This window comes from Phacochoerus africanus, chromosome X (genome assembly GCF_016906955.1).
Source record: "Phacochoerus africanus isolate WHEZ1 chromosome X, ROS_Pafr_v1, whole genome shotgun sequence".
Taxonomy (NCBI): Eukaryota; Metazoa; Chordata; class Mammalia; order Artiodactyla; family Suidae; genus Phacochoerus; species Phacochoerus africanus.
The window spans coordinates 106,101,130-106,122,063 of NC_062560.1; the positions used below are offsets into that span (position 1 = coordinate 106,101,130).

A 20,934-nucleotide genomic window follows, 5' to 3' on the forward strand; every position below is an offset into this window, starting at 1 on the left:
GACTTCTTGCATGATTTTTCCTTCTTTTACGGAAGTCTATGAAATTGCCCTGCAGCATTCCATATAATGAGAATCTCACTTCTGATTCACTGCAAGGATAAAGTGCTGTCTACATTCAGCATGGACATAGGTGCCCTAGCTAGGCACCTAAGGGTTGTAACCAGCATCTTCAGAGCAACTGATGTCTGGACATGGGTTCTGGTGTCGAGTGATTTTTGAAGCTCACTAACAAGGTCCTCAAACACTGGTTAACATGGGTTGAAAGAGATGTGATGGACGCTTAGTGTGAGCCACACATTCCCCTCTTTCAAACATCCTCATTCACTCACTAGATCATAGCAGATGTTGCCAACAGCAGCTTTAGTATGTTATGTGAAAGCTGTCTTGGATGGATTAGACATTCCAGGAGCCTGGGTCAGCTGTTTGTAGGGCCCTTTCCCACTTTGGGATGAATGAAGTGTACCACATTATTGTAAAGGCCACTCTTGGATAGAAAGTGGAGTAAATCAAGGCAAAGGAAAATGCACTACTAGCTATGACAAGAAGAAAAACTTAGTTTAACATGAACTTTAATAGATATATAAATTTTGGCACTCTCATTACTGATGCTTCAAGAGTTCATCTAAATCCTGTTCATCAGGACTCTATTATTGCTCCTTTCCAAGCAAAAAAAGAAAGAAAAAAAAAGCTGCACTGAACCAATTATTTGCTGTATTTGGAAAAGCTGGGATAGTCATCCTCCACGTGGCAGGTTGAATATGGTAGGTGAGATGTGCGGTTTTCAAACTACCAGTAACCAGGAGGATGTCAATTTCAGGCACAATACAAGCTTGATTTTCTTCCCTATTTGTTATGCAGAAATCCTTACAATACTTGCAAGAGTTTTAAACCTGTGTAAAAGGTAGGACCCAGACTGATATATTTCCTTGAAAGATGAGCTGGTTATATGTTGTATCTGAGTGATACATTCACTCACCAAATATTTATTGTGGACCTACTATGTGTAAGGAATGAGCGCAGACACAAGAGAAAAAAAAAGAAACATTCCTAAACACTTTACCATGTGACTCGTGGGTAGGGGCCCTTACCTCCCCTTAGGGAATAAAGGTCATCTCCTTCAAGTGCCATTGAAATTCCTTTCAGAATACTTGGGTATAGATATGAGTTACCTAACTGATCAATTACACAAGAAGCCTGTGTAGTGCATCTCACACTATGCAAGGTATTGCTGGGGAAGCGGGGAAAAGTAAAAAGAAATCTTAGAGGTTGTCTCTCATCCCAAGTGGCTCACTTTGGTAATAAAAGAACCTCCCATATATGAAAGAACTGGAAAGTAAAAGAAGGGAAAACGTAATCAAGTGCTAACTGGGTAGTATAGTCACTGTTAAAAAAAATTCAGATTTAATGGGGGGTGGGGGCCGTTAGCCAGAGGGCTTTATGAAAGACATAGCCCTTGAAGAAACAGAAGTTTTAAAATCTGATTGTGGTTGAAATTTAATCCCCATGTGGCAAATGTCAAATAGCTAAAGAGTAATCTCTTAATACTTGAAATAAAAAGTGACCTCCTAACAAATTAAACACATTGACCTAACTATATTTTTTGGCATGGAAAGGTGTTCATAATAATTAGGTATGAAAAGCAGATTACAGAACAGCATTTGATAATTCCATTATTAGCAAATAGAGTATATGACATGCATTGAAAAAGTCTAGAAGAATATACACTAAAATGTTAACAGATGTTTTGTAGATGTGCTAGGATTATGGGTGACTTTAACTAAACAATATTTTTTCAGTGGTCTCTCTCTTCTAATTTTTCTGCCACAATTGTGTATTATTTATGTAATAGTTTAAAAAAAGCACATTGGGTTCTTAAAATCTACTACAATGAATACTTCATAAAACCTACTAAATAAGAGCACACATACACACATCTTGGAGAAGAAATGATTAAATAATTAAGGAGATAGGGTGGATGGTACAAGATGACAGACTTAAGAGTTGATTATCCTTATGATCCAAGTCTATAAAATCCTGACGCTGACCAGGAGAACTCAGATTTATTTACAAATTTTAGGTAGTAGTAGTAGGCCTTTAGGGTTGGCCCTTGAAGAATGAGAAGTAAATTTAGGACAAATGAAAGAATGAGCTCTAACAGAAGGCAAAAAAAATTGGAATTTGTTATATTAGAGGTGCTATAAATTGAAAATATAAATAGCTTTAGGAATGACTTAGATACATTAATGGAAGAAAGGGTCATTAAAGGTTGGTTGGTAAGCAAATGCCAAGTCTGTAAGATACTCAATATATTTGAAAGGGGTAGAAGGTGGTACAGACCTGACCCCAAACCAGTGCTGGAGGCTCTCTGCTGGGTCAGAAGTTAACCCTTTAGTTGTTGGACTGTTGGGTGTTTCTAGGAAGGAGATCCTAGGGAGAGGCTACGGTGTCAGGAAAGTGGAGGGTTCTGGGTGATAATTATTTATCAACCAGAAAAGAAGCATTTCAATATTTTAATAACAGTTATGGCTATACTAATGCATATTGGCTAAAAATTAGTTCTGGGTGTCCTTTTCTTCTGGGATAGACCCCAGAGAAGATGTCTATCAGAGGTATATTTGATGGATAAAGTACGATGTGGCAACAGTCCTAGAATTCTGTGGTGTTAAATGAAATCTTTAGATGACCAAAGGATTTTCTTTTTTTCTTTTTACCTCGAGGGCTGTTCAGTGAAGCTTCTGATGCTCTCCCTCCGTCTCCACAGTGACTCTGGTCAAAGGGAAGGCACTGGTCACCTGTTCCTGCCACCACTTCAAAATTCTTGGATAGATCTTTTGTTTCCACAAGAGATTTCAACTTGTAGACTTTTCGGGTATTGGTGTCTGACAGATAAAGTGATTCAGACACAGGGTCCATAGCCAGATAGTATTTGTGAGCAGGACTTGTGCTAAGGAAGAGAAAAGTAAAGTTATTCAAAGCAATTTGTTCAGCACACACCCCCTGGGGTCTACCTTTTATTACAAATAGAAAGTTCTCTTAAAAGATGGAAGAATTAATGTTATCTTCCTTCTTATGTACCAAGGAGATAAATACCTCTTTGTTTTTCTAGTAATGGGTCTGGGTATAAAAAAAAAATTCAAGGTGTACTACTAACCTGTAATGATCCTGATACTTGAATATCATTAACTTAGAGGTAGAGAAAGAAGTAGAAGAGAGAAAATCCCAGGAGATACTTTTCCTCATATATACCATTCATACCTAATTACCTACTGAATGACTGCCTGGATGTCTCATAGTCACCTCAAACTCAACAAATCCAAAACGTACTTCCTGCCTTCTCCATCATTCAAAAACCTACTTCTTGTCTTCTGGGCTTCTTGCCTCACTTGGGGTCACTACCATCCTCCTGGGGTCCTGCTGGAAACTGAAAGGCATGTTCAAAACTTGATGAGTATGGCTTAGGGAGGGCTGTGCTGGAGATACTTTGTGCCAAACTTCTCCTCTCCAAGCTTCATTTTTTTAGCTGACCACCACACTTATCTATCCACTGCTTCTTTCAGGACATAACATAAGTGATTATATTTGACCTTTTTTGGCTTATAATCACAATCATCCATACCCCTAAAGGTGACACTCAAGTTACCTCAATTGGATTTTGGTATTCTTAAAACTCTTCGATTACATATCCACATGGGATCTTGTGTTATTTTTATCTGCATAAATGGTTGAGTTCATTCATTAGTTTTAATTCTTTCAAATGCCATTTTCCCAATGGCTGCAGGAACTTGGTTTAGGGGAAATTTTGCTTGAACTTAAGGATCATGTACTGTTGACATAATCCGAGCTCCAGACCCATAAGTCTAACCCTTTCTCTCTCCTCTTCTGTCCACATATAATTATATCTGAAAACTAGCTTTCAGAACCTTTCTTTTCTTCTATCCCTTCTGCCATCACATTAGTTCTAACCCTTGTCATCTCTGGCCTGGAATATTTGGTAGAGTCCTGCCCACATGAGATGTTTTTGAAATCTTAAATCCATTATCCCCCCATACTGCCTCCAGGGTTATTCTGATCATTTGGCTCCCATCTTTAAAAATTCTGCAAACTTTTAAATGTTTCTTGGTATGGTTCATGTTCCTTTCTTCCCTTAATGATTAATCTTCATATGGCTTTTAAGGCTTTACTCAGACATCATCTTCTAAAGGAAGCCTTCCCTAAATCACTAGGCTTGGTTATTTGCACTATGCTTACCTCTATTCTGGGGAATTACATAGCATATTAATTTTCTAAAAATTTATTTGTATCTCACAATAAACCATGAGAGGTTGGAGCAGAGCAACCTGGTCTTATTTATTTCTAATGTGCTCACTTCCCAGCACTCTGCCTCACATCCAATTGCTTTGGTCAGAAATCAGATGTTGATGTTGACTTTGATCACTTGGCTAAGGTAGTTCTCATGTTTCTACACTGTAAATTTACTCTTTCTCATTTCCACATTGTATTCTTTGGAAGCCACTCTGCCAAAGCAACATTTAAGGAGTAGGGGCTTTTATTCCACTTCCTCGAGGGTCAAGTATCTACATAAATTATTTGGAGTTCTTCTGCATGAGAGCTTTATCTTTTCTCCTCCATTTATTTATGAATTCAACCATTTGTTTATATCGGTATGGACTCATGGGAATTTGCTTTATATTTGGCATTAAAATCCAATGCTACTTCATTTCCTTGCTTAAACTGCTCCAGCTTTAGCCTTAGGAGCTCTTTCTGTTAGCTTGTGTGCCTCTCATAAACCCCCATCAGTGTGGGTGTGTTTTGTTTTGGGTTTTGAGTACTTTCTTACTTTCTGGAACTATAGGATGCTCCAGGCTCATCTTGCATAATCCTTGCAAGATTACTAGAATGTGTCATTTCTCCAAGGACCCCTGGTTTCTTTTATTGGAGAATGGTATTAGAAACTGAGATCAGAGTATAAGCACTATTTTTTCACACTTCTCTCTGTCCAACTACACTGTGAGCTCTTTGCAGGCAGGAATCTTATTCCTCTCTCTACCTCATTGCCAACAGAGGGTCTGATGGGGTCAATGTTCAATAAATGCTGAACTAGACTGTAGGACATGAAACTCACTAAGACATAGGAGAGTTCAGGCCTTGGCTACTTGGTCAAGCAAAATGGAAGAGAGAGGGTCATCAGAATAATTAAGATACTCTAAGAACTGGCACATTCCTGATTGTATTTGTAATTGCATTGCCCTCTGAGCATATTTATGTCAATGATAGAAAGGTTGGCAAATACTGATTTGAGGCCTAGTTTATAGTTTTCTTCTTTTTTTTTTTTTGTCTTTTTGCCTTTTCTAAGTCTGCTCCCGCAGCATATGGAGGTTCCCAGGCTAGAGGTCTAATCGGAGCTGTAGCCGCCAGCTTACACCAGAGCCACAGCAACTCGGGATCCGAGCCATGTCTGCAACCTACACCACAGCTCACAGCAATGCCAGATCTTTAACCCACTGAGCAAGGCCAGGGATCGAACCCGCAACCTCATGGTTCCTAGTCGGATTCGTTAACCACTGCGCCACAACAGGAACTCCCTAGTTTATGGTTTTAATTGGAAAAAAATCAAATCCAATTGGAATACTTGATTTTTTTCTACTTACCTTCATCAAATAAGAATCCAGTAGATTCCAGGGACATCTTCAACCCTGGAACCACCATGACAGCTGCTGTAAATAAACTGTAAAGGGCCCTGACAAACTCCAGTATTGATTTGGCAGTCATATCAGACCAAGCATCTCTGTAGCAAAGACTGCTTAAGTAGGGGGTTTGAGTAAAAGTTTTGGCATATTTGCCGCCAGAATAAAATTTTGCCATTGTCCTTAGGTCTTTCTAGAATGAAGAAGGGGTCACAACCCTTCCCTCAAACAACCTTCAATACTTTGGTAGCCAGTTTGTGGAAGTATCAACTGAATCAGATTAATCATGTTTTGTTTAGGAAAAGTCCATAGGCTATTTTTCCAAGAGAAATGTTATTCGCACAAAAGCACTTTGGAATGCATTACATTCATTTATTATTGAATATCCCCAATGTGCCTGTGAGGAAAGTTGGAATTATCATTCTCCTCAAATCTCAGCTAGGGAAACCAGACACATAGAAGGCTCACCTAGGGTCACTAACAAGCCTGTTCCTGGGCTAAGATTAAATTAGATTATATGTGACTGCGTGTGAAAAATAAATACCTGCAAAATACTCTTGCTCTGAAGGTGGCAAAAAAAAAAAATTCAGAATTCCTATCTTCTTCTAATTATGTTGCTCAGAGAGGCTGTTCTCAAACTTTGCACATTGGCCTTTAGAAAATGGAATAGCCCAATGCACCAAAATTCAAATCTGATTGTTATTTTCTTGACAGCCAACAGTCAGGAAGGTCTCCTATATTGAGATGCAATTTCTTGCCATTTCATGCCATTTCCCAAGTGCACTTCAGCTCTTTTGAGATTGGATTCTTTCTACTTTGTGAAAACATGACAAACACGAGAAAGAAAAACCACTGGACTACATTCCAATTTGTTCTAATCCCTTGTGTCTAAACATATATTGCAATTTGAGATATGTGAAGATTTCTTTTATAACTTCACTGTTAGACTTATTGTCACCTTCTGCTTAGTTTTACATTCGAGCAGTGCCCTTCGACTTAGCAAAAATTACTTCATTCATGCTAGTTAAAATCACATAGGTTATTAAATGGGCAATTAATGCTTATAATTAATACCGTGCAGCACTTCACCAGTAAGGAATTTGCTAACCAACTTAATTTGCTTAAGGAATCAGTTATGCCAAAGTAGCAAGGCTGGTCTTGTGCCCTGTCATTTAGGAAGTGGCATCACCCAAACAAAATCCAAATGACAAACCCTATCGCTGCCATTTTGATGACAATTGGCATTTGAAAGTGAACAAATTCAATTTCTTCCCTTGTAATTTCAGGTAATTTAGAACAGTTTTGACAAGTGTAATGCATAAAAAAATTGAATAGAAAGAGTCATTATGATTAATTTGAGAGCTATATGCCCTTGCTGGTAAATGGTCAGTTTATAAATTTTCTATTATTTTTTTTTTCTGTTGGGGCAAAACAGAAACTATGAGGTCGCATAAAAGGAAAAAGGAAAAATCTTACTTAGGAAGGTCATGATGGTCACTGCCTCTTAATACACTTGTCAACTACATTTCTGGAAGTAGGAAGACTGCTATATTACCTCTCTCTCTACCTGCAACTTGAAAACATTGAATCTATTTGAACATATGGACTCATTTGTGATATCATCTAAGGAAAACGTAATGAGACTTAAGGCCTTGCTTTCCCATGAAGTACTGAACTGTCAGCTTTCACTGATCTTTTCCTTTTGGTATATTCTGATTCTCTAGCAAATACCCACTTAGGAGACCTCTCTCCTTTTGGAAGACACTTACCTGAGTTAGAGCTTCCACGTTCACTTTCACATTATTACTTTAACCTTATTTAAGAAGTAAAGTTTCTATGTTAGCCCATTATTTATTTATTTATTTATTTATTTATTTATTTATTTATTTAGTCTTTTGTCTTTTTAAGGCCCCACCCGCGGCATATGGAGGTTCCCAGGCTAGGGGTCTAATCAGAGCTGTTGCTGCCGGCTTTCGCCAGAGCCACAGCAATGCCAGATCCGAGCCACATCTGCGAACTACACCACAGCTCACAGCAACACCGGATCCTTAACCCACTGAGCGAGGCCAGGGATTGAACCCACAACCTCGTGGTTCCTAGTCGGATTCATTTCCGCTGTGCCACGATGGGAGCTCCAATGTTAGCCCATTATTAGGAGGTGGCCTCTTAGGCAAGAAAAAGGGCATTAGGCAGCCACCCATGTGATTTGCTTACCTATGTCTGGTATCTCTGTTTCTAGGGCGCACAAGGTATCCACGAGTGGCAAGTAAAAGCAAACAGAGAGTCATCAGTATCATTCAACAAGCCAAATCTAACCATACACACCTATTGCTAACACACCTATGGTTATTATAGAGACTCCACAGGGATCACTTAGTCAGATGTGCAAGCCAGGGTGGACACAGTCCCTCCTGGCTGCTCCTTCAAAGATGACTGAATATCCTTCTTGGTGGGTGGGCAAATCTCTAAGGCACTTCATTTGAAAAGTTCTCTCTGGACTATTTTCATCAGAATCAGCTGGGTTCTTGCCTCATGTAAAGTTTCCTGGGGCTCCTCAGACTGAATCAGCAACTTGAAGTGGGAGTAGAACTCAGGAATTCCATTTTTAACAAACTCAGCTGGTGATTCTGAAGCAGGATCAGGTTTAAGAAGCACTGTGTTAGGTTTTGAAGAAGTAGCCACTGGAAAGGGTCTGACCATTCTAGACTGTTTTGAATGTCACCTTATCAAAATGCAAGCTCTTTTATTATGGTCTTGTGTGCAAGAGACATTCCAAACCCAATCTTAAGCCACTTGTATGATTGCAGAGATAAGACAGGGACAGCTCTTGTGCATATGAGCCCATTTCTTAGCAATATCAAACAATTTAACAAATTGAAAGTCTAAATGTTTTCTCTTCAACCATGACAGTGTCCCTGACATCAAAACTGCTGCATCAAAATCACTTCAATAAAACGTCGTGTACATCAAACTACTAGGGACTTGTGTTGTCCAGCTATTCAGACTCCAAGGGTGCAACTGGGATGGGCAAACCAGAACTGTCAGGTCTGAAGAAAGAGAATGCTTTGGGGACCCCAATATGTATGCCTCTTGGCACAGGGCACCACCTAGGGTATTGCACTCTGGGACCTGTACTGACACAGGGAATACAGTCTATGTATAGGCCTGACTTGGGGTCAAATCTGCCCAGAATTAAAAGGCTATAATCATCTGTGAAATATAGTCATTTAAACTTTAAAATCCTTTTAAACCTGGCCCTTGTGTTGTTTTGAAAAACACGAAGATAATAAATCTTTTAATCTAAACTGGAAAATGTTCTTATTCTTGGGAACATCAGGAAAGAAGATACAAAAGGATTTCATTGAAGCCATTTGCAACTACTGATTCAACTCTTTCTGAAGAGAATCTTTCTGGGATTTTACTAGTTGGATTATAGATCAGGATCTACTGACTTCTGTTTCATGAGGCTGCCTCGAGAAGGTGAGTATCCCCTGGGCTGACACAAAAGATCAAAAGGTAAGGGTAGGGAGATGTGATTAAATATCTGGCTCCTGGCATTTGAACCTCTTTGAGTTTCTTTGTCTCTAGAGACTTGCTTGTTTTTGTGGCCTCTAAATTACAGGGTGAGTGTGCTTGAGGCTGGCTCGAATCACTGTCACATGGTTGATTTTCCTGAAGGAAGTCGAATTGTGAAAATACTAGAAAGATCTCATTAAATTATGGCTTCATCTGGAGTTCCTGTTGTGGCTCAGCAGAAACTAATCTGACTAGTATTCATGAGGTTGCGGGTTTGATTCCTGGCCTTGCTCAGTCAATGGGTTAAGGATCTGGCATTGCCATGAGTTGTGGTATAGGTCGCAGATGCAGCTCAGATCTGGTGTTGCTATGGCTGTGGTGTAGGCCGGCAGCTTCAGCTCCAATTCAGCCTCTAGCCTGGGAACCTCCATATGCTGCAGGTGTGGTCCTAAAATTAAAAAAAAAAAGACAAAAAAAATAAGCATGGCTTCATCTGCAACAGACTCTTACGGTAAGAACCATTTGTGTGGCTACAAAGGGTTTTGAAGTTCTTTGGTGATGGTGGGGAGGGGGATGGTTTGACTTTCTTGCAGCTGCTTCTGATCCTGCCAGTAATGTCACTGTGAATTTGGAAAGATGTCCCATATTATGCAGAGCAGCTTCTCTCATTAACATCTCAGAGGGAGGAAGTGAAAATGACGGAATTTATTTCCAGTGTGTGACCTTGTTCTGTCTCAGAATTACTTTTAGTTAAAGATTTAGGATTGAGCCACCACCAAAGTTGGTGTGCTGCCTAGCTGGCAACGGACTGCATGCTGAGGTGTCAGTGTGTGAGCACTTCACAAATGCCTGGGCCCATCAGTGGGCATTGCCACCTGGCAACTGACTGACTTGAAGCTTGCCATGAACTAGGAGGAGAAAGGAGTGCAATGGCAAATCTTTTTAAAGCAAGAAATGCTCCCTGGTGGTAGGATCTGTAAGTTGATCTTTGATTTTGTTCTGGACCTACATGATTAAAAGGGTCATCTATTCTTTTTTTTAATTAAAAAATTTTTATTGAGATATAATTCACATACCATAAAATTCACCCTTCTAAAAAGTGCAATTCAGCAGTATCCAGTACATTCATAGATTTGTGCCACCATTACCATCATCCAGTTCCAAAACATTTTCATCATCTCATGAAAAAACCCTGTATCCATTAGCAGTCAATCTCCAATTTCCCCTGTGGCAGGCCAGTGAAGGTATTTTTTGGGTGACTTGAGGGAGCCTTTGAGTGTCACTACTCAGACAAGAGATTAAACTGGGAGGGTAACCACTTATTTCATCTACATGTAGTTTGTTTCTCTGTTTTTTAACTCCAGTTCTGCCAACGAGAAGATGGTTCTTGGTCATTTCTCAGGTTTTTCAGAGCTCTCCAAGTCTGAATTCCATTTGTTCCTTCAGCACAGTGCTCTACAAATTCCACTGTCCCTCAGCAAGCTAACTGCCCCTAAATGGATGCTATGCCAGTCCTACTCAGTCCCTAGTCAATGACAGGAGTTGAGTCCTGAGAACAATGTACGAAATATTAACCAATCACTGTAAAAAGAAACAGTAAAATCTCAAGGGAAATTTTCATGTCACATTGACATTTGTCAAGTCCAAATTACTCAAGGTACCAAGAAGCATTTGCCAGGCTCTTTTTCTCTTTCTTTCATTTTTAAGGGAAGGACAAAATTAATATCTGGAGAATAACATCATTTTGAACAATAACAGCATGAGGTTTTTATAAAGAATAAATCATTTTCAGTCATGCTTAATAGGTTTTCCAGTAGATTTTTGAAATTAGAAGATGAGAAGGGAGCAAGGGGATATTCATTTTTGAATTTGATATGGTGTCTCATGTTTTTACTTATATAATTATCCCTATAAGTTTTAGAAAACTGAAAAGTGACTCTGAGACCACAACCAAAGGAAAAATAGATAGAGTCATAACTGGTGAGAAATAGTGGAAGGACTTGGGGATGTTCAGAATGAAGAAGAGAAAGCTCAGGAAACTGTATCTGTCTTTGCACTTATGAAAATTTGTCACGTAAATGATGGGAGTGGCTTTTGTGCTGCTTTAAATGTTAACATTTGCTGGTACTAGGTGGATATCTCATGAAGGCAAATTTTGATTCAATAAAAGGAAGAATTTTCTAAGAGAACACTCCAAAAATGCAATGGGCTATCTAGACAGATACATAAGTTTTCTGTTATTAAAAGGGATCAAACAAGGTAGAGATGATTAACCAGCAGGAATGCTGTGGGCACCATGGTGCACCAGATACCTCTATGGACTCTTTTACTGGAAGCTCACAAATCTGTGTTATCACTTTTGTGTTACTAAAATATATGTGTGTATGTGTGTTTAAAATTTCAACACGAGAGGCAAATTGCTGGGGACACCTAGACCTAACTATCTCACATAGAAATCGATCTATTTTTTTTAAACCAGAATGTATTTTTGAGACTCCCTCAAGTTTAATTGCATGATCTTATAAGTTTCCCTTCTTTATTATCTTACTTCACTTTCCCACTGGAAGGAAGCACTGAGATGTATATGTGCAGATGAACAGGCAAAGGGGTACTATATACTTAAATAACAAGAAATAATACTGTTGGTCTTGGCATACTGCTAATAATAATGACACAACTGACTTTTCCTTATCTTCCCTATTCAGCCACTGGGGGATCAGCTAGAGGAAATGAATGTTTGGCCACCAATGAAAATGAAATTATTTTTGAGGTAAATGAAAGAAACTCAGTTGGGAACCATTTGGATCAGTAGAGCTGAGAGGAAAAATCTACAGTCTTCCAATCTTTGAAATGTCAAGGAGCACCTGGAGTTCAATGTGCTCCAAAACGGAACAAGAGGATGAAAGAGAAGGTAATCCAGAAGGGCATCCAGTAGGAGCAAATTTTATGTCCTCTCAAACTTTGGGCTGAGAACTACATATCTGGATCTTAAAACAAGTTAAACTGTATAAAACAGGTAAGAGGATGCTCAAATATTAACTTGAAGCCACTTTTATAGATAGAAAAGTAGAAAACAGAGTAGTTAATTTATATAATGAATAACCTGGCAGAGAGTGAAGATTTAGGATGTTCTCTATCCCTTCCTGTAATAACTTATTGACAATATTGCTCTTCCATTCACAGTTTTAAATGCAACCAATAACACATGACTATATATAGCCCGCATTTCCAAGGAAACAGACGACTCAACCAAATAAAATGACTAATACGCATGGGATGGGGGGGCAATTAAATTAACTGACTTTAACAACAACCAAAAACTAGTACAAAATAGTTTCTATCTACATACAGTAGAATTCAATGAACATTAGGGTTGTTAAATTAGCATAGCCACCTTATATCAACTTATTTCTCCCCAGGAAGTTTAAACCTGGAAAAGTTATGAAGCAAATAAGTAAATTCACTGATTATATGTGAAAGTTGCAGTGTGTACAGTATAGGCTACTGGTCAGGATAGATATTTTAAAAAATTGAATCTAATAAGAACTATATTAGTTTGTAAATAAGTATGACAGATAACGTTTGCTGTCAGACTGGGTTGAGATATTGACTGTAGTCAAATAGTTTGGAGTTACCTGTTATTTAGGTCAAAATGATCATAACTATTCAATCAGCTTATTTCTCTGATGGCCAATCATAGGAATCTTGAAGTAGAGAAGGGAGAACTATTTTTTTTCCTTGAACCTAATGCAGGGAGTCTTAACCATGAGTCTATGAAAGGGCTGCATTCACAGGGATAGGTTCCTGGGGGGTAGGGTGGTGGTGGTGTGTCAGGAGAGGGGGAAAACAATATGACCCCTAAATTTTGTGTGAATGTGTTTTTTGTTTTTTTTTTTCCTGGGGAGAAGGCCCATAACATTCAATAGAGTCTCAAAAAGGTCTGAGAATTTAAAAAAGAATGTTAGGAAGAACTGCTCTAAAGGATGTCGGCTCAGAAGAGCCAGCTAAGGAGACTCAGGCCAAGTGAGAGCCTGGGTGTGTGAGCTCATAGTGTGTGCTCGCCTATGTGTGTGAAGAGTTGTCACGCTGACAGAAAACCATGTTGTGGAGCAAGAAGGAACAGAGAGATTGGAAAATATTTCACACTGTCAGAAATGAATTTTTCTTTATACTAAGAAAATCACTTTGCAATTAGGGTCCAAATCATTCTATTTTATTTTTCAAACGACTTTGTGTTGAAGGTTATAAGGTACTTTGGACTCAACTGCAAATCTGTGAACTGTTAAGGATCCTTGACCAAGGGAGAAGCTCCTCAAAGAATGACAATCGCTCCTTCTTAGGTAAATTTGCATTTAAATTACAAGGGAAAAGACTAAATTTAGCTGGGTTTTCTTTATAGTAACATTATTATTATTTTTTGTTTTTATAGATAATCCTGTGTTTTTTTCCTCTGAGGCATTCCCTTCTTGAAGGCTAGCTATATAGACTTTACAGGGTTGGCTAGATAGGTTCAGCAAGACAAAGCCTTTGCCTATGCTAGAGCAATATCTGCATGCCTGGAAACATTCTGATGGTGAATAAATTGTTCACCTCTCCACCCATGTTTGGCATCATGTACACGTAGCATTTGAAAACAACATAGAATGTTGTATAAAATATTTCTAAATCCAGGCATACAATCATCTTGGCTTTCCTCACTGACTTTCCAGTAAGTGGGTACCTAAAGGGATATGCTGCTTGTAATGACAAATCCCCATGAGGTGTGACATCCTGAGGTACATGAACATTTGATTAGGGCAGGGTTCTATGAATTAGTACCTCTCTAGACTCTGTAGATGTACTTTATCTTTATAAAATCTTAATTTTATAGTCTATTTTTTATCAGTCAAGGGATTTAACAGCTTTCTTCTCTATGACAGCGTTTGCAATTATAATTAAGAAATGTATTAAAACTGGAGTGAATTAATGTGAAAAAATGGATAGGGTCTTGGGAGTAGAATATTTCCTTAGCTAGGTATGAAGGACTAACTCAGTCGGAGAAAAGGGAGGTAGATTCCAAAGCAAAGCTTAAGAATCAGAAAAAATTCGAGGAATGTCCTTATGCATTCAAATTTCCATGTTTGTGTGATCATACGTGTTAACTGAAAATGACCCAAGACTTTTCATGTGCTTTGACTGGTTTTGACTGTGCTCCATGTATACAGGTTGCTTCGTCAGTGTCTCTCTTCTCCCAGTCACTATTTTTGGTCACTACTTTTCAGGTCACCAAGGTGATGCCTGAGGCAAAGCCTGTTTTATGGAATAGTTTATATTATTGGGTGGCATCAAAATCTTCTGGAACATATGGAAACTTTCAGCCTAATGTCTGGAAGGCATGTGTCACGGATAAAGCTGTCCTAACCAATTAGAAGAAAAGCTCTAGCACTTTATCCAGGGGAGGGGAAACAGTCTGTCTATCCTTACTGGGATGCAAGTGGACATCTTCCTTTTCTAGGACTCTAGGGGAAATTTTTTTTGTGTCTTATATCCTTAGAAAGTTGATTAAGTCATGGTCTACTTAATTGTTCTCTGTGTAACTTTAGAATATGAAATACCAAAAGGTATGAATTCCTTTCAAAAACTCTCAAAATACTTTGTGCTCTCAGGGAAAATTCCTAAAACAGAGTGAGAAAGTCTAAAGATGAATGCTTTAATCATTTTTACCAATGGATTGGAGTTTTTAAGGATAAAAAAACCTAATTCTTCTTTCTATATCATGCCACACAAACACAGATGGCCCTTTTACTTTTTATAAACTGACCACTTCAAAAGATTGGACCTGGAGAACTCGGAATATTTAGATTTTTGGATGTGACAATACCTCTACCTGTTAGAATGAATACTAAATGTTTTTGATCAGTCTTCATAGTGGTCAGAACAGGGGTTGAGCGACTTACCTGAGCACTCGGAAGTATTGAGATCCACATCAGTGACAGGCATGCACCCAGAGAAGGCCACACATAGAGGGATGTCAACACTTCCTGGTTCTCCAAAGCAGTGATCAAAGTTTCCTTCAAGGAGGAGTAGGCATGTTGACCTACGTCTTTATCCCTATTCTTGCATTTTAGCTGGGTACTACAACATGGGAAACTGCATTTTCTGCTCCTTCTGGCAATGCCTTGTCTCTTCATGTTATTCTTGCTTTTTCCTTATCCGCTAAGCAAACATAGAGATTAAGGGAGACTTACCTTAGTTCCAAAATACTAACGGAGTTTCCTGAGGGAAATATTCTCCTTACAAAATTGAAGTCACCAACATACACACTACCATCTGGGCCAGAAGCTAAGGCAACAGGAGCAAAGAGTTTGTTGTTGTGGGCTGGCCCATTGCAGTTGGTGCAGGCTACGCTCCGCTGGTGTCCATTACCCATTATGGTTGATATGACTGGAGGTTGCTGAGAAATGAACATATTTTCTCCATTCCCTTTATGTATGATTCCTGGATCCAAGAACAAAAAAAAAAAAAAGAATTAAAACGATGTCCACATAATATTCTTAGTGATATCTGAATTTCTCTCTTATTGTTCAGAGCACGAAGGAGCATTGGCCTGCCATAAAAGAACTTGAGAGTGAGGTACATCACCCTGGCTTTTGTTAAGCTGTAATGCTACAACAAATGGTAGCATAACACTTTGCCTCAGTTTGTCCATCTGTGAAATGTGATAATATACCTAGTCTCTTTAGTGTTGATTCTAAATGCCTCAGTAAAGCATTTGATGACTAACTTTTAATGATCTCCTGTTCACTTTGGGCTCTGTGAGTCATCTGTGGCTGATTTTTCATCTCCTGCTGACTTTCTTTGCCTGGCACACATCTGTCTGACTTCAAAGCACCCTCTCTATGCAACGGGCTTCTGAAAAGGGAATATCAGTCAATTTTAATATTAACCTTAGCAAAACACAATCAGGAAGGTAATCTACTTCTGTGAAAAGAAAAGAATTCATACTGCTAGAATGCACTTCAACGATATAGGAAAGAGACTTGAATTTTCCACTCTTTTGGACCATATCTCACTATCATCAGTGCAGGAAATAGAGATACTGACTTATGAAAATGTTGGAAAATACTTTGAAGTCATTTTCTTTGGGCAATCTCATCCATTCTCATGGCTTTAACCCCCATCTCTCTATGTCGAAACACTCTCCTGCCCAGACTTCTCAGCTGACATGCAATTTCCCACTAGATTTCTTTACTTGGATGTCCCATGGGTACCTCAACTTCAATAATGAACTCATTATTTTTCTGCAACCCCTAGCAAATCCTGCTCCTCCTCCTGTGTTCCCTACTGATCTTAGGAGTCATATCGCCAACTCCTAAGGAAGTGTGTACTTCCTCGAGTTGGAAATGTGGCCATCACTGCGGCTCTTCTTTTCCTCATTCTCTAAACCCAAAGCCCCATTGAATCCATCTCCTAAAATATGCAGAACCAGTTTCATGGTCTCCAGTCCTACCACTATTGCTTTAGTTCACTTTTTCTTAACTTTTTGGTCTCCTGGTTTCTGTGCATATCCACCTCCAAACCACTGTCCACACTCCTGCTATAGATATTATTTCAACATGTGGCTTAAAACCTTTGAATAGTTCTGCATCCTCTATGGGATAAGGGACTATTCCTTATTATTAAGGCACACAGTCCTTCATGATTTGGCTCTTGCTTCCTTCTTCAGTCTCTCCTTTCATTTGTATCCTGAGTTTTAGCTACAGAAAACCATTTAAAAGTACTTTCCCATGCTTCCATTCCTCTCCGATTTTGTACTTTGCTAGTTCCTCTATCCTGAATGCCCTCCTCATCTTGTTTGCTTGGGGAACTCTTACAAAACCTCCATAGCTCAGCTCAGTTCTTCCCTAATGCTCTGTTCAGGCAGAATTAGTCCCTCCCTCCTTTGTACATACAGTTTGTTTCCCATAGCTCTATTTTATCACTTGCCACACTGCATGGTACAGTTTTCATTACTTCCTCATTAGAACATGAGCTCCTTGAAGGAAGCTCCTCTGTCTTACTCCTTTCTGCATTTTAGTGCCAATCCCTGTAGCCAAGTCATTATAGGTGCTCAGTAAATAGGCTTTGAGTCTCTTGTAGTTTCCTTGCCCAGATCCCAATGATTTTGAAGACCTGCTGAGCCTGGGCAAGAAACCCAAGGAACAAGTACTGCTGTGCTAAATAGTTCAAGTCTACCCAGAATGAGCCAGGGCAGGTAAAACATCCAAGTGGTGAGAAGGCATGCCAATGTGTCAGGCTGAAGTAACTGACAGCAAATGAATGAATGCAGTTATCCCATCCAGTCTTATTTTTCTTCCCATGACCCCTACTATCTAGCTCCTCAGACTGTTATTCTCCCTAAACATTTCCTGAAGTGTCTTCCTCGGTTTTCTTCCAACTTTTGGTCTCACAGCCCTACAATAGAAACTACTGATCACTCTGAAATTGGAACATTGCTGGCAAAAATAAATAAGAGGGCAAAACAGGCCCAAAAACATGGCACCAAATATGTACTTAGAAGGAGCCTTCTAGGAAACAGAAATCCCATACTTATATTGCCTTTGGATTTCAAATCTAAAGTAATTTTACTTTCTCTCCCTAGGTGATTTCTGGCTATTTTTTCAACATATGATCTGCAGGAGCAGCTATGAGCTTCTGCCCCAACAAACTGGCTTTTTATTGCAGAATCATGAGATAGATATCTTGAGGCTCACTACTTTCTTATTAATTTTATTAATAACTTTATTAGGCAGTAAAGAAATTTCTAAGATTTAGAATAGTTAATTAAGTCAGATTAATAGGACAGAATTTCATTTCCCCCTAAACGCTTAATTGCAGTGTGATCAATATCGCAATTTAAATGAATTGGGAGAAAGTGAATGAGAACTGGCATGATAGTTGCACAACATCATTGAAAAGAAATCTCCTGATGATTACTAACTGAATATCCTACCAACGAGACTATATGCTCTCTAATAAATGAGAAAACCAACTGTTTAACATGTCAGTATTTCAGCAACACACTACAGGGTATATCATTCAAAAATATTTCCAATTATTGGCTTGGAAATACCAGATTTGCTATTAACATCTATTTTCACAGATAGATCTCCATTTTTTTATATCAATATCACGGTATAGTTAACAATTACCTTCAAAATGACATGTTATTACCAGGCTCCTGGCAATTTAAAAACTAAAGATGGCTATTCTAAACCATTCTTCTAAGCCGGCAATTCTAAAACTCCCCTTTTCTATTAGAAAGCCCAGCACTCCATCAAAGAAGAAGAATGATTAAAGGAAATAAAACATAAGGCAATGTACTTTCTGATTACATCTCAACAATTGATGTCTTGCTCTCATGCAAGGTACTAAAGTGCCCGTGTACTGAAATTACCATTCCTGTTTAAAGCTGAAGCAATCAAAACAAAAATGGGCAAACCCCTTTTGTATTGCCCTGGAAAAATAGATCATTTTGAAGGGTGTTTTTGTTGTTTCAAGAATCTGTTTAACCTTCCATTACATAGAACCGGGGCATACCATCTAGCAACAATGATTTAACACCAATTCTTCTGCAAAAGGTTGCTTAGAAAATATTTTGTTTATGTTCCTGGAAATCTTGATCAATTACTGCTGCCTCCCTTCCAGTTTATTGTGCCACACACGCTCATTTCGAAAACAGAATCAAATGATCCTGAGACTACACACATTATTTATACAAAGGCCAACTTCCTGCTAAGGATTGGGTGTCTTGTTTACAGTCAACAAAGAAACCCCACCGACTGGCGCCAACTGTACATTTTCTCCCCCAAATTTTCCTTTTCTCTGCCAAAAAGCTAAGTCTGTTGTGTACTAAGTTAAGCATTCTTTTAAAACATACTACTCATATCCTCCTGCTACCTTAATCAGAACTTCTTTTGAAGCTTATAAATAAGTTTGAAATAAAAATTCCCTTGGAAGCCAGTGGGTGGTGCTTTATGCTGATTTCAAAGAAGAAACCATTTTTCAGGCTTATGAACAACACGGGACACAATACATATTTCTCTTAGGACTTGATTAAGAGGATATAAACACAAACTCGGAGATATGCCAGTGTGATCAATGGAAATTTACTTCCCCTCCCAGTAAAACCATTTGCCGACAAACAACTGGCGTACCTTGGAGGCTAAGTCAAAGGAAATTCCTCATCCATTTCAGACAGATGACAGTACCCAACTGGAACCCTGGGTTGTCCTTCCTAATAGTTTTAAACACTCAACTGGCAGGACACACTAGGGGATATGATTGATATAGACTATAACAAATAGCTTAGCTCTTTAACAGATAATTTCATGTATATATTTTCATTTCTCCTAATTTTAAATAACTGATTTTTCTTTTTTTCTTTTTTTTTTTTTTTTGCCATAGCTGCAGCTTGTGGAAGGGAAGTTCCTGGGCCAGGGATTGAACCCTTGCCACATCAGTGACCAGAACCAATGCAGTGACAATGCCGGATCCTCAACCTGCCATGCCACAAGAGAACTACAAGAACTGATTTACCCTAAAATGAATAAATATGTACTCTCTGTAATCACTAAGGTGTATTTTGAAGGAATAATACTGAAAAACACATGTTCCTATTTTTTTTTTTAAATCTCGGTGAAAAGTAGGAACCATCTCTATATATCAGGCGCAATATTTGGAAACAATGCTCCACAACCAATGGTTAATTGTCAGGTAAATATAATTGCTGCAACAGAAATGACAAATGGTCTGAAAACACCGCCTAGTAGAAACTACCCGCTGCATAATGATTTTGGAGCCAAAGAAAAACTGAAGAATTGAATGGCAGCAGACATCAAATCAAATTACAGGTGTCTTTTTAACCAGCGAGAGGAAATTGGGGGAAGATAGATTCTTGTTTCTAATCTGCTATCTGTCTCAGATCAAAAAATCCGAGTGCCTAAAGACTTAGACTCTTGCCTTAATCAGTCAGGAAAGACTGTCTGACCCAAGGGGGAAAGACCATTGCTTTCTAATTGGTCCCTTCAAAGCTGCTCCTTCACCCTTATCATTCCTGCTTCTAAAACTGCCCTTGTGGGTGGGATTTAGACTCTGAAAATGTCCCAAGAGAGGTGTTCGTGACCAAGGGCAGGCAGAAAGGCCATGGCAGAGCTGGCTTCAGATCTGTTTCCTTCCTGGCAAGTGTGACCCGTTTTTGGTTAGAAATATAATGTGCCTACAAATGAGATGATAAAATGAACAAATCTTCCTTTAAAAAAAAATCTATCTCAAGTTAAGATTTCTTTCTCAAAATAAAATTCTCAAAAAGAGACAGAAAGTAGATTGAGTGAGGTTGGGGTGAGCACCAGGGATCTCTGGGGGTGATAAAAATATTCTAAAACTATGTGGCGGTGACGGTTGCACAACTCTACAATTTACTAAAAATCACTGAACTATACACTTAAAATGGGTGAGTTTTATGGTGTATAAATTATTCTTCAATAAAGCTGTTAAAAAGGCTTCTCAGAAAAAAAACTTGGTACCTATTATCCAAAGAAAGAATTACTGGCAAAATTAGGACTGGAAAGAAGACATTTGTGGAAATCGGGGAGCCCCCAAAGCCAACTTTCCGAATGGCTCCCCTCTGTTCTGAATTTTTAAGCGTGGATAAGGCAAATGGTAAGAGAATATAGGACTGGGAGCACACAGCTGGGGGCTGGCTCAATTGAGGTCA

At 38.8% G+C, this 20,934-nt stretch overlaps 1 protein-coding gene across 1 annotated transcript in view; it reads right to left on the reverse strand.

Annotated features, from left to right (window-relative positions):
- Positions 1-20,934, reverse strand: part of LOC125118205 (teneurin-1) — a 353,178-nt gene that overhangs the window by 93,280 nt on the left and 238,964 nt on the right. Inside the window, exons 17-19 of the mRNA XM_047764372.1 lie at positions 15,428-15,677; positions 12,606-12,611; positions 2,712-2,938 (exon numbers count right to left, since the gene is read on the reverse strand). Of these exons, the coding sequence (XP_047620328.1) occupies positions 2,712-2,938; positions 12,606-12,611; positions 15,428-15,677 (483 nt within the window). The remainder of the gene's footprint in view (positions 1-2,711; positions 2,939-12,605; positions 12,612-15,427; positions 15,678-20,934) is intronic.